This window comes from Xenopus laevis, chromosome 5L (assembly GCF_017654675.1).
Source record: "Xenopus laevis strain J_2021 chromosome 5L, Xenopus_laevis_v10.1, whole genome shotgun sequence".
Lineage (NCBI taxonomy): Eukaryota > Metazoa > Chordata > Amphibia > Anura > Pipidae > Xenopus > Xenopus laevis.
Window position 1 is genome coordinate 69,578,908 of NC_054379.1, and position 19,864 is coordinate 69,598,771.

A 19,864-nucleotide genomic window follows, 5' to 3' on the forward strand; every position below is an offset into this window, starting at 1 on the left:
CTGTACCATTAAGTTTTAATAATACCAGTATTTTCCTGTGGTAACTCCTGCTTTGTCCAACAATGTCGGTGAGACCTGAGGGACTTATGCTGGAAAAAGCCCAATACTTAAGAAAACCCGGAATAAAGCATTTGTTTTAATGATTTGTTAAATGTCACCATAAAAGGGAAAAAAATGTTTTTCCCCCCAATATGCATAAAATGAAGAAGCGCAGTCAGTTTCCCATGGTAGCGCTACAGTGCACATTCCGACACAAGGCACTCTGGCCCACTACATGTGCTCGGAGTCTGGCGAGGGATAACCCTGCTAAGGAAGGGAAGGGCGCAGCTAGAGGGCGTGGCCAGGGAGCTACAGGCTGGGTGTGCAGCAGCAGCGTGGGAAAGCATTGGTGGGACTGATGCTGCTGTTGTAAGATACAGAAGCCGGCTTGCGTGCTGACAGTAGCGCTCCCTTTCACAGGACCCTTCTCTGTAACTATCCTTTCCCTTCTTTCCACCTGTGGGAACAGCGTTTGTGATTCGCCGGAGGATTGATATACTACTCGGAACCTCATCACTTGTCTGACAATGAAGCGACCTTGCGATGACACCAGCTCTGACAGTGACATGGACGAAACCATTGATGTAGGGAGTGAGAATAATTATTCTGGGTAAGTGTTGAGAACAGCACCTAGTTGGGAGCCATAAAGTTTTTCAGCGCCGATGTGGGCACAATCTAGAAGGAATATCAAGCTTTACATGGTACTACAACTTCCAACATTCTCGTTTTAAGGTCCTGTATGTAGTTTGATTAAAATAAGCAGTCTGTTACTATGTATAAATCCATTTATATTTACTGACCATGCTTTAAATTCAGCATCTTCAATTGGATGAGTAAAGCAACCCCAAAATAAAATATTGCCTAATAAAAGAAAACATAATTATAAGCAACTTTCCAATATCTATTTATTAAAAGTTTTCAGTGCTTTTAAAGTTATTTGTAAAAACAATTGCTATTGAACATAACATTTGCTTAACTCCTGGTTGTTACTTTTAAAACAATATTGCAAAAGTCTTAGTTCCCCAGAAAAGACAGGTCTGGTAATCTGTTTTAAATTGTATTAACCGTCTGAGTCAGGAGGGCAGAGAATAGAAAGGGACAGACAAACACTGCTTTCAATAACTATACATATACAAATAACTTAAACCATAGACACTGAAAAGTTGCTTAGAATTATGTTTTCTTTTATTAGGCAAATTTTTATTTTGGGGGGTTACTTGTGGTTCAAAAACTTTTCTGAAAGTTTTGGTGAAGGGAAAGAAGAAGCAATGCACCATGATTAGCTTGTATTAGCTAGAGACAGAAAGGTATATTTGAGTATTGCAACCAAGTCACATACTGAGCTACAGCATCCCTGCATGACTAACTTATCTCTAAGGCAATGGTGAACTAATGCTTGCATTTTTTAGATAGTCCTGACAGCACCTTACAGTCATTAGAAATGTCTATGTAGTCTGAATTAATGTGATTTTTTTGTAGTACTCATTATTTAAAAACACCAAAGCATTTTGATACAAGTAAGTCCTATTTACAGGCTTTTATGCTGTTTAGGACTCAAGTAAATGATTTGCGACTACACGCAGAGTCTTGGTACAAACACATTATTTATTGACATATTTTATATAATGCAGACTTGCTACGCAGCACTGTAGAGAGAAAGTTCATCACTCACAAGCAGTTGTTCCACCAGTAGAGCTTAGTATCTGTTGCATTCACACAACATGGCTGCACGAATAGTCCATTTTATCAGGAGAATCATAACCTGCCTATAACCTTTTGTATGTTAAACTGATGCTAGTATCGGTTCAGAGAACACCACATAAATATTGGAGCCATTAGGCTGTGATTATATAAAGATATTGCCCATATGTATAGAATCCATTTGTTATATAGTATTAAATCTTACAGCACAGGTACAATATCTCCCAGCATTCAGAAATACCAGCAGTGTAGTTGCTGCTGAAGTTCTTTCCTAGAATTTTATTTGGTCTAAATAGTATAAATACAAACATGATATTGTGAATATTGTCATATGTGGAGCCATCATACTATATCTGCTTTACAACAGAAACATCTTTTTAGAAAACATTATGACAGACTAGGCTGAGACTTACATGGATCTCAGTTCTAAATAAGTATCATCTGCTGAAAAAGAGCATCTAACTTGTTTGACAAAGAGAACCAACAAAGAGATCTTCAACACACCGATTTAAGTTTCTTGGATAGAGTAGTTGGTAGTTCTTTATCTATAGTACCAGGTTCTCACAATATTTTTAAAAGCAACATATGAGATCTTGGAAAAAACTGTAATTTTAACAGTGCTTGGAAAACGTGTCTAAAAAATTGTGAGATCCATGTAAATCGTCTGTAAACTGGCTGTTATTTTATATATATACATATATATAGTTTTTGTCATTGTTATGATTCCTGCCTGTCACAGAGTGATAACATGCCTGGCAGTGATAACCAGGCTGTCACCTCATCTTGTATCCACAGGAGTGTAAATTATGCCTAAATATGTGCACAGTCTACTCTGGCTTCATACCATATTCACTTAGCTAATTGTATGTCAGTTTAGTAGGGAGAAGGATTGCAGGATTACTTTATACTTTTCAGCCATGTGCATTAACTGCTTTTGGACATACATGGCACTGCCTGCAGATGTCAATAGAATTACACTTTTCCCGAACTAGCAGAAAAGGTTTCAAAGAACCTGTCAACCTTATATCTGACTGATCTTCTGTGAAAGGGCATGTTTTGACAGTTGCCTATATGCATGATGCTTCCTGGGACATATGATTTTATATTTTACCATTATTGTGCACTTTGACAGCAGGCAGAGAAAAGTAATTTTTAGGTACGGTAGTTAGAAAGCCATGTACAGTACATGGTACAGAAATACAAGGGCTCTCATCATCAACAGTGAGTTCCGCGGAGTGTTCTGGATATGTTTTTTTATGTTATTGGATCACCATACCTTAAAATGTAAACATTAAATAAACCCAATAGGTTTGCTTTGTGCAAATATGGATTTATGCAGCATAGTTAGGATCAAGTGCAATGTCTTGTTGTATTATTACAGTGAAATAAAAAGTAATTACAAAATATTTGTATTACTTTTTTAGGGTCAGGCCACACAAGCAGATTCGGAAACATTAGTCGACCCAGTGACAAGTCTTCTCTTCTTCTGGGCGATTGTCGCCCCAAAGAAGAGGAGAATTGTCGATGGGGCGACTAATCTCCCTGAATCTGCTACTGTGGCCAGACCCTTGAAATGAACACTTTGGGAGATGGCCTTCCCATAATTCAGAGTTTTTTGGATATCAGATTTAGTGTTAATGCCTATAGATAGTTTGATAATTTAGAAGAAGACAAGAATGATGCTTATGACATTTTACATAGACAGTGCATTTGGGTATACTTGATACTTAATTTATCAATTGATTCTTTTCAGTATTTTATGTTTTCCTGAGGGACTGAAAGGAATGGCAAAAGTTTTGCTTACTATAAACAATGAATACTGTGTGGGCCAGATTCACAAAAGAGTTACAATTGCTGCTTGCCTAGCTTGCCTAATTGTTAGGTATTTTCTTTGACATAATAGTTCATAAGTCATGGAACATAGTGGTGTTATAGGAAAACGTGGGCAGCTAAATATGAGAATCAGTCACGATTTTTCCCTTTTTTAACAGTAAAGTGAATTGATCTTTAATAAACTGAGCCCAGTAAGTTTCGAATAACTCATATTAAATTAAATAACATATACAGAGAAAATTCTAAATACCATAAATTTGAATTGCATTACTTCATTTGTTTCTTAAATATGGTTTTATGGAAGTGTTAAAGTGTTAAATAGTAAATAAAAAAGATGCATTTAGAATGTTAAGAAAATGTTTTGCTGACAACTTTCCACTACATACAAAATTAAACTCATTGGTGTCTCATGATTTTAACGTGAAATTATTTGCGCCACCCCTAAACATTATTAAACATTACTGTAAGAAGTGATCATTGAAAGGTCTGCAAGAATAGGTTACTTACACCTGTATGCTGTTCTTGACTCATACAAACACTGTAAAGTAAATTTTAGGTGTATGCTAGCGAACAGCCGGGTTGTAAACATGATATAAAATTTTGAAAACTAAAGATTAAAAAGAAAACGAGAAATTAATAGCTTTCCAATACTCATTAAAACAGTTTACATATCCGTCATGTGCTATTCCTTACAATTCTGGTTCTATCTACATGTAATATTAATACAATGTTGCAGTAGTCAGCTCCCAGCCAATACTCCAATTCCCTAATATATCACATGAGCTGCGATTGATAAAAGAGAATCACAAAAGGTTGCAAGATACAGTTATTGGGTGAACTAGTCTTGGCTGAGGCAATGCTGACTACTGCTACATTGTTCAATGGTACAAGTGGGCAGAAGTAGCAGTGCGGAGATTAGCAAAGTAAAAAAGCAATAACAAAACACTCACAGGTAACATTTGAATTTTGGTGTTTTAAATGTAATCAATATATACTGAAAGATTGCTGGTGCACATTTACAGTGTTGCAAATAAAGTGGATAGATACTATATATATCTGTTCTGTACTGCTGTTTTGATCTCTTTTGTTGCACTGATACACTTGAATATTGTTATACAGTTAGGGGCTGATTCACTAAGCTCGAGTGAAGGATTCGAATGAAAAATACTTCGAATTTCGAAGTATTTTTTGGGTACTTCGACCATCGAATTGGTTAAATTCGTTCGAATTCGAACGAAATCGAACAAATCGAACGAAAAATCGTTCGACTATTCGACCATTCGATAGTCGAAGTACTTCCCCTTTAAAAAAAACTTCGACCCCCTACTTCGGCAGCTAAAAGCTACCGAAGTCAATGTTAGCCTATGGGGAAGGTCCCCATAGGCTTGCCTGTGATTTTTTGATCGAAGGATTTTCCTTCGATCGTTGGATTAAAATCCTTCGAATCGTTCGATTCGAAGGATTTAATCGTTCGATCGAACGGAAAATCCTTCGATCGATCGATCGCAGGATTAGCGCTAAATCCTTCGACTTCGATATTCGAAGTCGAAGGATTTCAATCCGAGGGTCGAATTTCGAAGTATTTTTAACTTCGAAATTCGACCCTTAGTGAATCGGCCCCTTAATATCAGAAAATTCCCCATGTCTTTTCTTGGTGAATAACGTGTCTTATAAGGACACTAGTTACAACAGTGAACAGCATTGAAACTGAGTATACATAATGAAAGAGCAGTAAATCTATGTGTAGAATATCACCTTGGAAAAAATACAAAAATTCCTAATATGATGTCAAAAATATGGTAAATATGACACTAAAAGGTATCTGGTTCATAAATATAAAAATATATATATGTCATTCCTCACTTACAATTTCTGATAATTTGCATCTAATTTTTGATAATTGACTATATGAGTAAATCATGCTTTCTTTTACAGGAACAGTAGTGGATCTCTTATTCGATCCAGTTCTCCAACAACAGCCTCCCAGATCATGGCCAGGAAGAAACGCAGAGGGGTAGGCTTCATATTTTTGAAGAAATCTAAAACTGTCCAAAAATGTTACCCTGGCCTGTTGATATGTGTATGTGGAATCATCTAATTATTGCATTGGTTTGAAATGAGCCTAAGTAGTAAAACATTTTATCAACTTTAGACTGCATAACTTGTGTACTCTTTACAGGCTTTGGTTAGAAAAGAGAGACCCAGGGTAGTACAAAAAGTCTGAGACCAGGGCACACTGAGCTGTTTAGAAGTACCCCTTACATTTTTTTACATTAGAGGACTGCAGTTTGGATATTAGAAAATACTAGGAATATACCAAATTTAAGGCCACACTGGGCGTTTTGAGGAGATTTGGTCACCTGGCGACTATTTGCCTCGTCTTTGCGGCGACCAATCTCCCCAAACACCTTCCCTGACTCTGGGCCAGCTAAAATGAAAAAACGCCGGTGCTAATCACATGTGGCGATTCGTTTTCCAAAGTTGCCCGAAGTTGCCTCATGAGGAAATTTCGTCTTAGTTTGAAGCTAAGCTAACATGCAGTTCAAGATTTTAATTTGGCTGAATACTTTGCTATCAGCCAAACAGAATATAAACCTTAGTGACTTTACAGCACATGACTGAAAACAACAGTTTTTTAGATAATGCAGTTTTTATTATTGTGCCTAAATATGACAATTAGGATTCAGATTTGATTAATTAATGGAATCACATTGCTGCATTCCTTGCCCTCAGCATGTGCACAGCAACTCAACTCAGGTATTTAGGTGTTTAAACTGTTTCAGTATCTCTTTAAAATAAATGATAATAAAATAAAATAAAAATATATATTATTTTCTGATGTATATATAGCAATCTAGTCTTTTTCAAAGTGCTAGTACAAACAAACTGACATAATATAAAAATACTTGCAGCAAAAGGAAAGAAGATGAGGCCATTAAAGCATCACTAAAAAGCGACGAAAATACACATATACTTTAAATAACATAATACCCCATAAAGCAAACCCCCACATATGTTCACAAATGAATTGTCACATTAAACTTAAACAAATAACAAATAAATAACAAACGATTGTTGCAGTAACAATCTTATTTTTCTATAAAAAATATATATATATACAGTATATGAGGCCTAAATCTCTACTTACTGGGGTCCATTCACCACTGTGCATGTTGCAGTCTTTTTCATAAAGTGTCAAACAATATTTATTTACATGGCCTGGTGTATTTTATAAGTATTTTTGGAGGAATGTAAGACTGGTTGCTAACAGAAAAAATGTTCACATTTCGTTTGCAATGCGAATAAATGTTCGCAAAGTGAACAATTTGCCTTTGTGAACACTTTGCCCTTCATGCGACAGTAGGATAGTGATTGCGAACTTTATAGTTTGCGATAGTGTGTAGTGTATGTAATAAAACTTCTTAATGAACTTCTTAATGAAAAAGTTAGGTAGTAGGTTTGCTCCAAAAGTTTACACTACCTTCAAGCAGGTCTTAAAGGTTTGCAATGTGCAATTAAGATTCGCAATGCAATAAAAACCTAATGAAGAATATTAAATTGCGAAAATTTTATTACTTTACCACCATAGTGTTCTAAAAGTTTTGATAAATGTTTTGTGTTGAATTAGACATTGAATTACACAGATGATATACATTGATAAGTTTCAGCTGCAAACATCTGTTTCTTTGTGATCTTGGGATAATCTGTAAAAATATGTTTCACTAATATTCTGTAGCAAACTTTTATGTAAACCAAACTTTTATGGTAATAAATATAAGGGAAAAATTATGGGAAAGTGAAAGACCAATCGTTCTGATACAGAGAACTAAAAATGTAGCTCAATAATTTTTTTTAACAGTGTTTTTAATAAAAAAAACCTCAAAGCAGGCATATGTATCCTAATATGAATGAGTTTGCCTGTTTTCTTATACTAAGCCAGGGAATGACTGGTATGCTTTGGGAAATTTTGCTTTATGTTCTCTTAGTATAGTCACAAAACCCACAGGGTATAGGAACTATTTTTTTCATCGTAATATGACAAAAACTGTTTGGCAGGCTAAAAGTTGTATGTATGTACAATTTTGGATACCATATAATTATTGGCTCATAGCTGAGAATGAAAAAAGACCTATCCATCAAGTTCAACCTATTAGCTTATTTACACAAGTTTTATAAAATTAAGGATGATTTTTACAGGTTTATTCTTGAATTTTAACTGAATCTGAAGGCTAAAATACCTCCATTTTAAAAATATAGCAACGTCACTTCTCCTATCCATCTGCATGTGGCTTTATGAAAACATGAATGCACTGTGAAATTATATCAGGTGTACAGTTACGACTCCAAAAGCAAATCCTTTCAAAAAATATTCCCACGCTGGGACTTCTAAAGGACAAAAAAACTGCTTATGCTCATATTTTTGTTGTAAATGTTAATATGCTTGTGCAAAAATCACTAGGCTACTTTACTGTCTTCTAGGGGCATTATGTAGTATATAAATCATTAAACTTATTTAAACCTTAAACCTATTTCACTCCATTTAACCTACAAATGGAGGGATGATTTAACATACATTTTCTAAATATATGCATGGACAACTGAATTACTCCCATTTACTCTTCAGCCAGCTTACTTTATTTTCTGAGAACATAGGATTTTCAATTTAGAATTTTGTATGATCTGGTTGCTGCCTATATTTCTGCTCTATACTGAGGATAATGCCCACATAGTATTTTACTTCCATGCACAGGCATGATATTTTACCAAGGGGTGGGCAGAAAGAAGACATTAAACCCCTTTAACTTTCAAAAAAGAAATATAACAACAGAATCCTGCATGTATCCAAAATGAAATGGAGTTAGCTGCACCAAGAGCAGTTGGGAATGGCAAGAAATGTTAATTAAGAAAAAACAATTAAATACTGACAGTTACAGTAAGTCACAGGTTTATCTAAAAATACCAAGAAACTTCATTCATATTAAAATATAGGTCAGATTCCAGATAAAGCAGTGATATGTAAACATATAAAGGACATTACATTTGTGCTTATTTGATATATCTGGGCATATTTGGTGCCCATACTAATTTTGTAGGGGATAAGTATCTCATTACGAAGTAGACAAAGGATTAAATGAAACATATGTCAAGCATTAGAAATAATAGAAGTTATCACACAATATGATCACATCAGCTGCTTTTCTTATGTATTTTTCATAATTACTATACATTTATCATATAAAGCACTGTAGTTACAAAATAATGTGTTACTCTATTCCAGTAACTGTAAAAGGCAAATGGCGTTTTATAATAAATGGTGCAAAGCTTGCTACAGGTCTAGGATTTACCATGTGAGAGTCTGTATCATGGCAGCTGCATGGAAATCACTAGCATGCATAAAGCCTTAGGTCTATGTAACAAACTGAGATTTTTCAATAGTTGCCTAAATATAAACAACAGATAGGAGTAGAGCCGGTTGCTGTGATGGCGTAACTGGGCATGGTCGAATTGTAACTGCCTGTGGCCTAGGTATAACAGGGGAGTTATTTTACGTTGGAGACTTAAATGGGCTATTTAGCATGTACAGTGGAATCCGAATTTTTGATTTTTCATGGGATCAGGAAAAAAATTAAAAAATTCAGGATCATGAAAAATCAGATAAAGGTTAAAGGGATACAAGCACAGGTGGCTTTTTTACATTGAAATACAATACTTACATTGACAAGGCACAACCTAAAGCAATAAGTAAATTGTGCATGACTGTAAGAGGTGCAGACTAATTGGACCTGACTATTTACAGACTAATTACAGAACTTTGGCAACATATGCATATGGTTAGTATTTTAAGGCTTTTAATTTCACTACTATTACATTCATAGAGGAGAAAACCATTTTTAGAACATCAGGACAAAATGTTGTGAAATCTGTGAAGACATGATGTCAAATCACGAAAAAGCACCATTGAATGCATATTAAATTGGTGGGACCAAAAAAATGGTGTAAAATGTGGGGAAACTTAAAATCAGAGTATGTCAAATTGAAATTTCATGGTAGAACATAAATCTGTTTTAGCCAGCTACAGGTAACAGCTACTAAAACTTCCAGGTTGTCTTACAACATAATCTTTTATTCTCTTTGTAAGCATATACAGGTATGGGATGGCTGTTTCCAATAGACTCCATTTTAATAGAATTCAACATTTTTTCTGTAGTAATAAAACAGTACATTGTACTTGATTCCAACTAGGATATAATTCATCCTTATTGGAGGCAAAACAAAAAAAATATATTTTTTGGCTTTTAATTATTCTAAATACAAATGGAAATTTAAAGATGAATTTGCTCCGATAATGCTGACAAACCGATTCTTTATTAAACTCAATAGTGAAATGAGATCATTTATCTGGGCAAATAAATCCCCTTGAGTTGGGTGGGACACTCTAACGGCCTCGTACCACACGGGGGGCCTGGCCTTACCACATATGCAACACTATTTTTTTGCAGGACAATTAATTTATGTACATAATTGGTTCAATCCAAACCCTGACAATCCCTTAACAGCCTTACATGGAAATATTATGGGTTCACTAGAGGCCCTACGTAACGCGCCATATAGGTCCCTAAAAGACACACCAGATATACCGGAGGTGCTTAGTACCCCTATTAGAGTATGGCATAAGGTACTGAAACAAAAGTCAAGGGTCAGCAATTATACCTCCCCACATATGCCCATCTGGAGGAATTCTAATCTCCAGCAGTTTCTTGATATTCCTGACTTCTATTACTGGCCCCAGATAGGACTTAAGTGGTTATCTGACCTAACAGTGGATGGCATTTTCCCCCAGTTTGAAGTGCTGAAAGAGAAATTGGGAAATCACAGTCTGCAATTCTTTAGATATCTGCAGCTCAGCCATGCCTTTCAGTCACAATTTGGTTCTCTCAAGGTGGATTTGGGCACAACCGTATGGGAGGATAGACTCTGGGAGCCCAAGACTGATAAGCTCTCACAACTATACAAATTGTTGCCTCCAACCACGCCTACCCCCTTTGCCAAAGCAAGACTCAAATGGACTATGGTAATTCCTGCGCTAGAGGAGGAACAATGGGCAGAAGCAACTGATCATATATATGACTTCCTCATTGCCACTAGAGATAGATTCACACAATTTAAATTCTTCCACCAAGTCTATATTACTCCAATTAAGCTGAAAATTATGGGGAGATCACTTAATGCTGAATGCCCGAAATGTCAAGCTGTGAACGCGGGCTTTGAGCATATGGTATGGGAATGTGTACACATCAGCAGATACTGGTCTGAGGTAATGGGTTATGTAGATGAACAACTGGCTTTGCCTAGGGTTAAGGCTCCAGAAGTCTCCTGGGAGTAGTTGAGGATCTCCTTCCTCGTGCTAACTCAAGGAAACTAATGAGAGCGATCTTGTTTTATGCAAAAAAACTAATTGCCATTAAATGGATGAGTTCTGAATCACCGAAATTACTAGACTGGATAACACTAGTGAACAAAACTTTACCACTTATAAAACTAACATATGCAGCTCGAGGCTCCCCTACCAAATTCGATAATATATGGGCCCCTTGGTTGGATGCCAACCCAACAATTGAGCTTCTAGAGGTACCTCCTGTTTAAATATTCTCGGTGGTAGTGCACAGACCATTAATTGGGGATTTAAACTATATTGCTGCCTTCTCCTTTCTTTGTAATGTATAAGAACTGTGATTGCTCTGTCAGACGACAACGCTGTAAGGTCTATACTGAACTATGCATGGACTGTGTCTTGTTTGTATGTTGTTAAAAGCAAAATAAAAACCTTTAAGAAAAAAAAAGATGAATTTGGCCTTCTGACTTTTGAAAAACAGAATAAAATGATAGTTTTTTAGTTATAAAACTTGGTTCACTACATCTGTAATACATTAGAACCCCTATTTTATGTTTTTCAGTGGACCAGAAAAAAAATTAGGAAAATCTAGGAAAATGTGAAACCATGGAAATGTATTATGCATAATATATAATGCATAATATATAGAGACCACAAAAAATATATAAAATTAAATTAAGTAAAACTGAGGAGATTTAAGAAGTTTTTTTTAAAGAGACAGTACTTCGATTATTGAATATTCGAATGATTTTTACTTTGAATCGAAATCGAAGTAAATTCGAAGTCGTAGTATTCTATTCGATGGTCGAAGTATCCAAAAAATTACTTTGAATTTCGAATTTTGTTACTTCGAAAATTCCCTCGAATTCACTTCGACCCTTGATAAATCTGCCCCTATTACTGTATATTTACTATATATATAGAAGCAACGTTTAACATCATACTATAACAAACTGCAGAGGGGTCCCAGTGTTTCCTGACCCCTTAAGTCCAGCCCCATAATGATTTTGCACCACTGGGCCCTTCATCAGAGGAGGTAACAATGTTTTTTCTCAATATTTTATAGAGAATATAAAAAAACTTTATGCTTCATGTAAATATGCACAATTTTGAGTCATTTGCATCCATTTCATGTTCAGTTAACTCACACCTCTTTCACATCTAATAAAGTTCCATGAGATGCATACCCTATATAGGTTGCAGCATATCCTATCTTTGATCTACATTCCATAGAAAATTATAAAATATTACTATGGTTGAAGTCAAAAACAATCAGTTAATCCCACTGTCTCAAGTCAAAGGGGCACATTTACTATGGGTCGAATATCGAGGGTTAATTAACCCTCGATATTCGACCATCAAAGTTAAATCCTTCGACTTCGAATATCGAAGTCGAAGGATTTACCGCAATTCGTTTGATCGAACGATCAGAGGAAAAACCGTTTGATCGAACGATTAAATCCTTCGAAACGAACGATTCAAAGGATTTTAATCCATCAATCGAACGATTTTCCTTCAAAAGCCTATGGGGACCTCCCCATAGGCTATCATTGGTGCTCAGTAGGTTTTAGGTGGCAAAGTAGGTGGTCAAAGTTTTTTTTAAAGAGAGTAAAGAGTATTTCGACTATCGAATGGTCGAATAGTCGAACGATTTTTAGTTTGAATCGTTCGATTCGAAGTCGTAGTCGAAGGTCGAAGTAGCCAATTCGATGGTCGAAGTAGCCAAAAAAATCTTCGAAATTCGAAGTATTTTTCCTTCTAATCCTTCACTCGAGCTAAGTAAATGTGCCCCGAAATGTAGATAAGACCTGTAAGTTGTAAACCTAAACTAGACTTTCCGTTTCTGTCATATATTAGTTTATACTAATTCTTCATTGGTATAGGTGAGCAATAATGTGCCTGTATATACCATAAAAAGCGAGGTACAGTTGAAAGTACTTTTCTTATCATATTTACAGTATATCTGGTTACAGGAATCATAGTAACATAGTAATATAGTAGCATAGTTACTATGATTCCTGTAGCCAGATATACTGTAAATATGATAAGAAAAGTATGCTTTCAACTGTACCTCTCTTTTCATATCATGGCATATACCAGCACATTATTGTCACTTATACTAGGGATGCACCAAATCCAGAATTCGGTTCGGTATTCGGCCAGGATTCGGCCATTTTCAGCACGATTCTGATTCGGCCGAATCCTTGAGCCTGGCCGAACGAATCTGAATCCTTAAAATCATGTGACTTTTCGTGCGCGCCACTATTTTTTCCTCCCCCTCGCTGATTTGCATATACAAATTAGGGTTCGGATTCGGTTCTGTATTCGGCCGAATCTTTCACGAAGGATTCAGGGGTTTGGCCGAATCCAAAAAAGTGAATTCGGTGCATCCCTAACCTATACCAATGAAGAATTAGTATAAACTAATATATGACAGTGAAAGTCTAGTTTAGGTTTACAACTTACAGAAAGTAAATATATTTCTTATAATATTTACAGTATATCTGGCTACAGAAATCTTAAGTAAGATATTCATATGAAAACAATCATTTCAACTGTGCTATGTAAATGGGGAGCAAAGCCTGAAGGGTCTTTCTTTAAAGATTTTACTGTTGAAGACAACTTAATTATATCACAGCATTCTAGAATGTTCCAGGTTATATTTCAGAGTTCCAGGTTACATTTGTGCTCTATCTGTATAATGAGTTCCTGGTGGTCAGTCTGAACTTGTCATTGTTTTTTGTATCTCAAACAGATTATAGAAAAACGCCGGCGTGACCGTATCAATAACAGCCTGTCTGAATTAAGGCGACTTGTGCCGACTGCCTTTGAAAAACAAGTAAGCTGTTTGCACAAACTGTTTTTAGCTCTTTTTACTGGTTCTTTTCTCTGCTCATTAAATAACATTGCATGTGGCGTTATCTGGCATGAAACAGGCAATTCAATTAACTGCTTTGTTGTGGCAAAACTGTTAAAGCTTAATTCCATCATGAAAGCGGGCAGAAAATATTTCCACTTGGGTTGAGAAAATATTGTGGTCTCTTTCTGAGAGACAGGCACTATCGTGTTTCAAAAGTGATAAATATGTATCATATTCCAGTTTTAAACTGAAAAAAAGTAGAGGTTTTAAATGTAATTGCACAAGAATTTCTTCATTCTCTTGTTTCTTTTTTGTTGCCTGTAATGTATAGGATCCATTGCTGCACTAGAATAGTCCATTCTTTTTGATCAGTAATGAAACATTGTTTAATAATTATAGATGCTTTTTTGGAGAGAAACATAGTCCATGGTTAAAAAAAACTATTAGCATTCCCAACTAGAAAACCGAGATGTCTTAGGTCATGTCCGATCCACCCAACCCCTGCCTGTTCAGTGACACAAATATTTGGGGAACAGGGGGTGCAAATTCACTAAGGGGCCCAACCCTGATGATGCTTTAGTGCATAGCAGACATTTCATTTTAGTACGAGAGTTTTAAGGTGGCCATAGACGCAAAGATCCGCTCGTTTGGCAACATCGCCAAAGGAGCGGATCTTTCCCCGATATGCCATTAACAGGCATGGCTATATTGGGGGTAATCTGATTGTTCGGCCGTATGGCCGAACGATCAGATTACGATGTGCCATGGGCTCTGGCGGGATCGGTCGGGTCAAAATCAAACCTAACCGATCGACCAAACGACCGATCTCCACCGGACGAAAGATGTCGGCACAGGCCACACACGATCCGAAAATCGTACGAACCCTTAATTCTTACGATAGGATCTGTGTGTCTATGGCCACCTTTAATGTAACCTTTAACATTTTTCCATTGAAATGGGGTGTTCTGGGCACCAAATGAACCAGGTGCCCATCTGCAAGTCTATACATATTTTGGAAGAGCTGATTTACCTCATATATTACCTATACATTTTGTATACATCATTGCCTATACATAATCTATGAAGATTTTCATTCATCCAGGTAATTTACAGTATCTTGTAGAATTCAGTCGAAACTGGACTTTTCTGAATTTTCTTGAAAACATTTCACAACTTATCTTAGTGGCTTCTTCAGTTCAACCATCTGTTGAACTAAAGAAGTCACTTGGATGAGTGTTGAAATATTTAAAAAAAAACTCAGACAATGCCTATACATAATGTTCTAATGGGCTGTTTTGTGGAAGATGGTTGAATCATTTTGCAGAACACCACCTTTGAATGTAAAAGATGGTCTTGGCTCTCAAGTCTTCCACTCAAATTAGATTCTCTAATTGAAAAGATACTTAACATTAAATTACCTGCTGCTGACATAAACTCATACTTTAAGAGACTATTTATAAAATTGGGTCAACAAAAATCGATATGACACTACTTTGTATGTGTTTACTTTAACCCAAGGCACTGGAATGCATTTCAGACTCAATGTGCACTTTGTAAAATGTGGAATAGCTGGATATGTACCAGCTTCTCACTGTTTATAAAGTATTTTTTGACACTTCCTGTTATTTTTTTACTGAATTCTATACTTATACTGTTCTAAACTTTGCTGTACAGTTGTAAATGCTGATCTGCGTACCATCTTCTCTACTGCTTCTAGGGGGCCCATTTACTAAGGGTCGAAGTGAATTCGAAGTGAATTTTGCGAATTCAAAAATGTTGAATTTCAAAGTCATTTTTGGGTACTTTGACCATCGATTAGGCCAAAATTCGATTCGAATTGAAAAAACTTTGAATATTCAACCTTTTCGAAAATCGAAGTACTGTATCTTTAAAAAAACTTTGACTTCGACACTTCGCCACCTTAAACCTGCCGAATAGCTATGTTAGCCTTTGGGGACCTTCTAGAACCTATAGGCAGAATTTGGCTAAGTTTTTAGAAGTCAAAGTTTTTTTTTTGAAAATCGTTTCGATCGATCAATTAAATCATAGTAACACAGCAAATGTTTTTTAAAAAATTCAAAAGTGCTAAATTTAACATACTGCTCATTCTTTTTTTCTTGGACTTTCCAAAAAGTAGGGTGTTAGAATTCAGAACTGCAGCTGAGCTATAACACCCATAGAAAAGAACTAAAAAGTACACTATACGTAGTCCCACCCCTAGGGGCACATTTACTAAGGGTTGAATTTCGAAGTGGTAAAACTTGAAATTCAAAGTTTATTTTTGATTGAATTAGTTTGATCGAACGTAGTTGCTTGAAATATGTTTACTTTTCAAAAAGCTCAAGTTATGTTTGCGTGGAGTTCCCCTTTAATAATGTTAAAACTGATTCATTAATGATAGCCTTTTATTCTGTCCTACATTTGTAACCAAATCCCCATTATTCCCCATTATTGCTCAGCTGGGTCATATTTTTATAATAGCACATTTTGGGTGCACTGGGTATACTGAGTGCCTCAGGATTAATAGTGTTAAATTTAAAATCGCTGAAGGTGAAAAAAAACAATTAGTCATTTTAAGAGACTTATTAAAGGTTTTACACTAATTAAACTTACATATTTAACAGCATTTTTCCTGTTTTAAATGAATTGTCTCATACATGTTGTTATATAATATAGAGTACACTCCAATGGACTGCAAATTACAGCATAAGAGAAAGCCATACAAGTGATTCTAGCAAAATATGTATGTTTCTATTCTGTAAAAAATTATTCTGGCTGTCTATAAGACACACTCCAGCCAAGCAGAGAGGTACAAGCATACATCCATTGGCCACAGTTAAATATGAATTATGCTGATGCTGGTACAGTGTCTTATATTTTTGTATGATGTAACTAAAAGGAAAATGCAGTTGCAGTGTATGTTATAACTGTTAAAAGTATAAATACATATATCAAAGGACCGCACTCCAAGGACTTTGTTCATGAAAAAATAAAGTGATTTATTTCAACGTTTCGGCTCCTTTAATTGGAATAAATCACTTTAGTTTTTTCATGAGCAAAGTCCTTGGAGTGCGGTCCTCTGATATTTGTATATGTATATATTTTATATATTTGTGATGGTGCACAGATTTTCTGGAAAGGAGAGGAACTTCAAGCCCCACAGTCCATCACTTCACAATGGAACAGGTGAGGGAGGGGTTGCATCAAATTGTGAGCCTAAGGACCTTGGTTTCCTTTCAATCTGTGGAACCAGATATGTCTGTATAAAAAAATATTTTTTTGCACCTTTTTACATTGGCCAACTGGGTGAGCTCATGTCAAAAAGTGGGGTGATATATTTGCCTATAAGAACATTGAATGGTTGTTTAATAGTGTTTTTACTATGAGGTTGTTCTCACTCAGTGATTCCTGTGGAGCATGTTCTTCGGCAGGAATCTTCCATAGCAATTGTTGTTAGAAAGTCTGCCTCCTTATTTGTCAGCTGACTTTAGAAACCAGAGAATTCCATAATACAATAATAATATATGTATAATAATATATTAGTGTAGTAACATTATTGCAGCAGTATCAGTAAAACGAAGATGCTGACTTGCTATTTGGTCAGAGATGCTAGTTACTACCATATTGCTAAGATTAGGGACCCTTGCAAACAAATGGCAACGTAAACACTGCAATGAAAGCAAAGTGAAATAAATAAATAAATACAGTATAACAAATCGTTCATTTTTCATATATATTGTATATTGTTGGTATATAATTCACAATATCACTTTATGTGAATTTACCATTTTGCTTTTCATAGTTTGCACTCCTTCATTAACAAATAAAAAACAGCTTATTTCTGTTCACAAAAGCAAAATTTCTGTTCCGATTCGCTAACTGTCAAGCACTGATATCAGAGTTGAGGATGTCCAGATTCTCCATAACAAGGATGCTTTCATGTTTTCTGCTTTAGTTAGATATCAAAGCATCCTTAGATCTTGTTCACAAATGCTGGATAACGTGTCTGTCTGTCTTCCAAAATGCAAGTAGAATGAAAAATCTTAAAACACAATAATAATTTTCTTCATTTCACAAAGTGTTTCAGTGAAGCCACAGGCATATTTTTCACTTTTTTAAATTACTGGTGAATTTAAATATCACCTTTGTTTGTGTAAAAAACCTCCAGAAAGTGACCTAAATAAGAATTTGTAGCTATTTATATAAAAAAAAACCCAGAGCCCTGTTATGCTGTTTCTTTAGTCTGTATGGTTATAGATACTACACATTTGTATCTTTTTACAAGTGTTGGCCAAAGTACATTTTGGGAACATTTTACATAAAGTGGTTTTGGGCTTTTTGCCTCCTGATTGATATGGTGATTGGATTTGGTGAATGTAAGCCAAACCAGAAATGCAGGACACAAGAAGGTCCAGCATTATCTGCTCACTTGATATTGATATACAGTATAATGCTATGAAAAAAACAATTCTCTGTTAGCAGCCTAACTTTCCACACTATATTGATGATCTTTATTTGGCAGTAGAACCTGACTGCATGCATCTGTCCTCACAACCGATTTTACCTGCTGTAAAGCACTCTTTATTTAAAATTAATTATTATCTGGAAACCTGGTATCCAGAAACTTCTGAATAACAGGAAAGCCATCTTCCATAGAATCCACTTTAAGGAAGTAATTATTTTATTATTATTACCATTTTCTCTGTAATAATAAAACAGTACCTTGTACCTGACCATAGCTAAGCTGCATAAATCCATATTGGTGGAACAATAATGTTATTGATATTGATTATAAATTAATATTTGTGTCAAAATTCACTATGATTGATGAGAACCCAATTAAATAAATAAATCAAAAACAAAAAAGTTAATTTATGGAGGAGAATGATCCAAAGTTACATATTTTTTATGTGGCAAAAGTATATCTTTAACTCAGGGATGTTGGTGGACTTTCTCGCATAACCTGCCTGCTTTAGGGTTTCCATAACTCTTATATAGAATTAAGGTCTGGACTTTTTTTTTTGGCATTCCAAAACATAAATTTTTTTGTGTTTTAGCCATTCTTTAATTACCCACTTTCTTTTTTTTTATTTTGAGAATCAGTTTATGGACGATACCCTGACATTTTCCTGCAGAATTTGATAGTACAATTCAGAATTAATATTTCCATGCTGGATTTCATTTGGAGGGTTGAACTTGATGGACTTTGGTCTATTTTGAACCCGATCTAACCATGTAACTATGTAACTATCAATGATGGCACAGAGGCAGCGAAGCAGGCCCAAAATATGATAGTGGCACCACCATGATTCACAGGTGGGGAAGGGTTTTTTTTTGCAATTCAGTGTTTGCCTTTCCAAATATGAAACACTTCTCATGCAAGCTAAAAAAAGTTCTATTTAGTTCTCATCCGTCCACAGAATCTAACCACATGTTCTTTTTTTTTAAGTTGTATTTATTGGTTGTATCTTCAACATACAGAAATAAAGGATCATTTTACAATAATATTCAAAATATACATTAGTTATACACATGAGTTGAGCGACCCTTCACTAAAGTGAGAACCGTCTCAATAGTTTCCACAAATGAAGAGCAAACCCTTCTTTTTTTAACTCATCCATATGATCTTTAGCAAATTATAGACAGGCAACAATGTTTTTTATAGCTTTCTCTTTGCAACCCTGCTATGCACACCATTGTTATTCAGTATTCTCCTGATAGCAGACTCCTGAGCACTGACACTTGCAAATACTAGAGTGGCCTTAAGATGTTAACTTGGGATCCTTTGAGATCTCCTGGAATATTATATTCCTTGCACTTAGAGTGATCTCTGTTGGTCAGCCACTCCTTGTTTTGGTTATGTTTGGGTTTTAGAAATTGTTTTGTAACTTTTTCCAGTCTGATGAGCATCAATAACTGTTTTTCTGAGGTCCTCAGGTATCTCCTTTGTTTGTGACATCACACACTTCCACAAACCTGTGTTGTTAAGATCAGACTTGGATAGTGAAGACCCAGATTTCTGTTCTTAAAATGAGACA

The 19,864-nt window shown here is 35.5% G+C and overlaps 1 protein-coding gene across 1 annotated transcript in view; it reads left to right on the forward strand.

The window, feature by feature from the left end:
- Nucleotides 1-312: 312 nt before the first annotated feature.
- hey2.L (hes related family bHLH transcription factor with YRPW motif 2 L homeolog) overlaps nucleotides 313-19,864 on the forward strand; it is a 29,104-nt gene continuing 9,552 nt past the window's right edge. Inside the window, exons 1-3 of the mRNA XM_018263187.2 lie at nucleotides 313-649; nucleotides 5,509-5,587; nucleotides 13,722-13,805. Of these exons, the coding sequence (XP_018118676.1) occupies nucleotides 567-649; nucleotides 5,509-5,587; nucleotides 13,722-13,805 (246 nt within the window). The 5' untranslated portion in view covers nucleotides 313-566. The remainder of the gene's footprint in view (nucleotides 650-5,508; nucleotides 5,588-13,721; nucleotides 13,806-19,864) is intronic.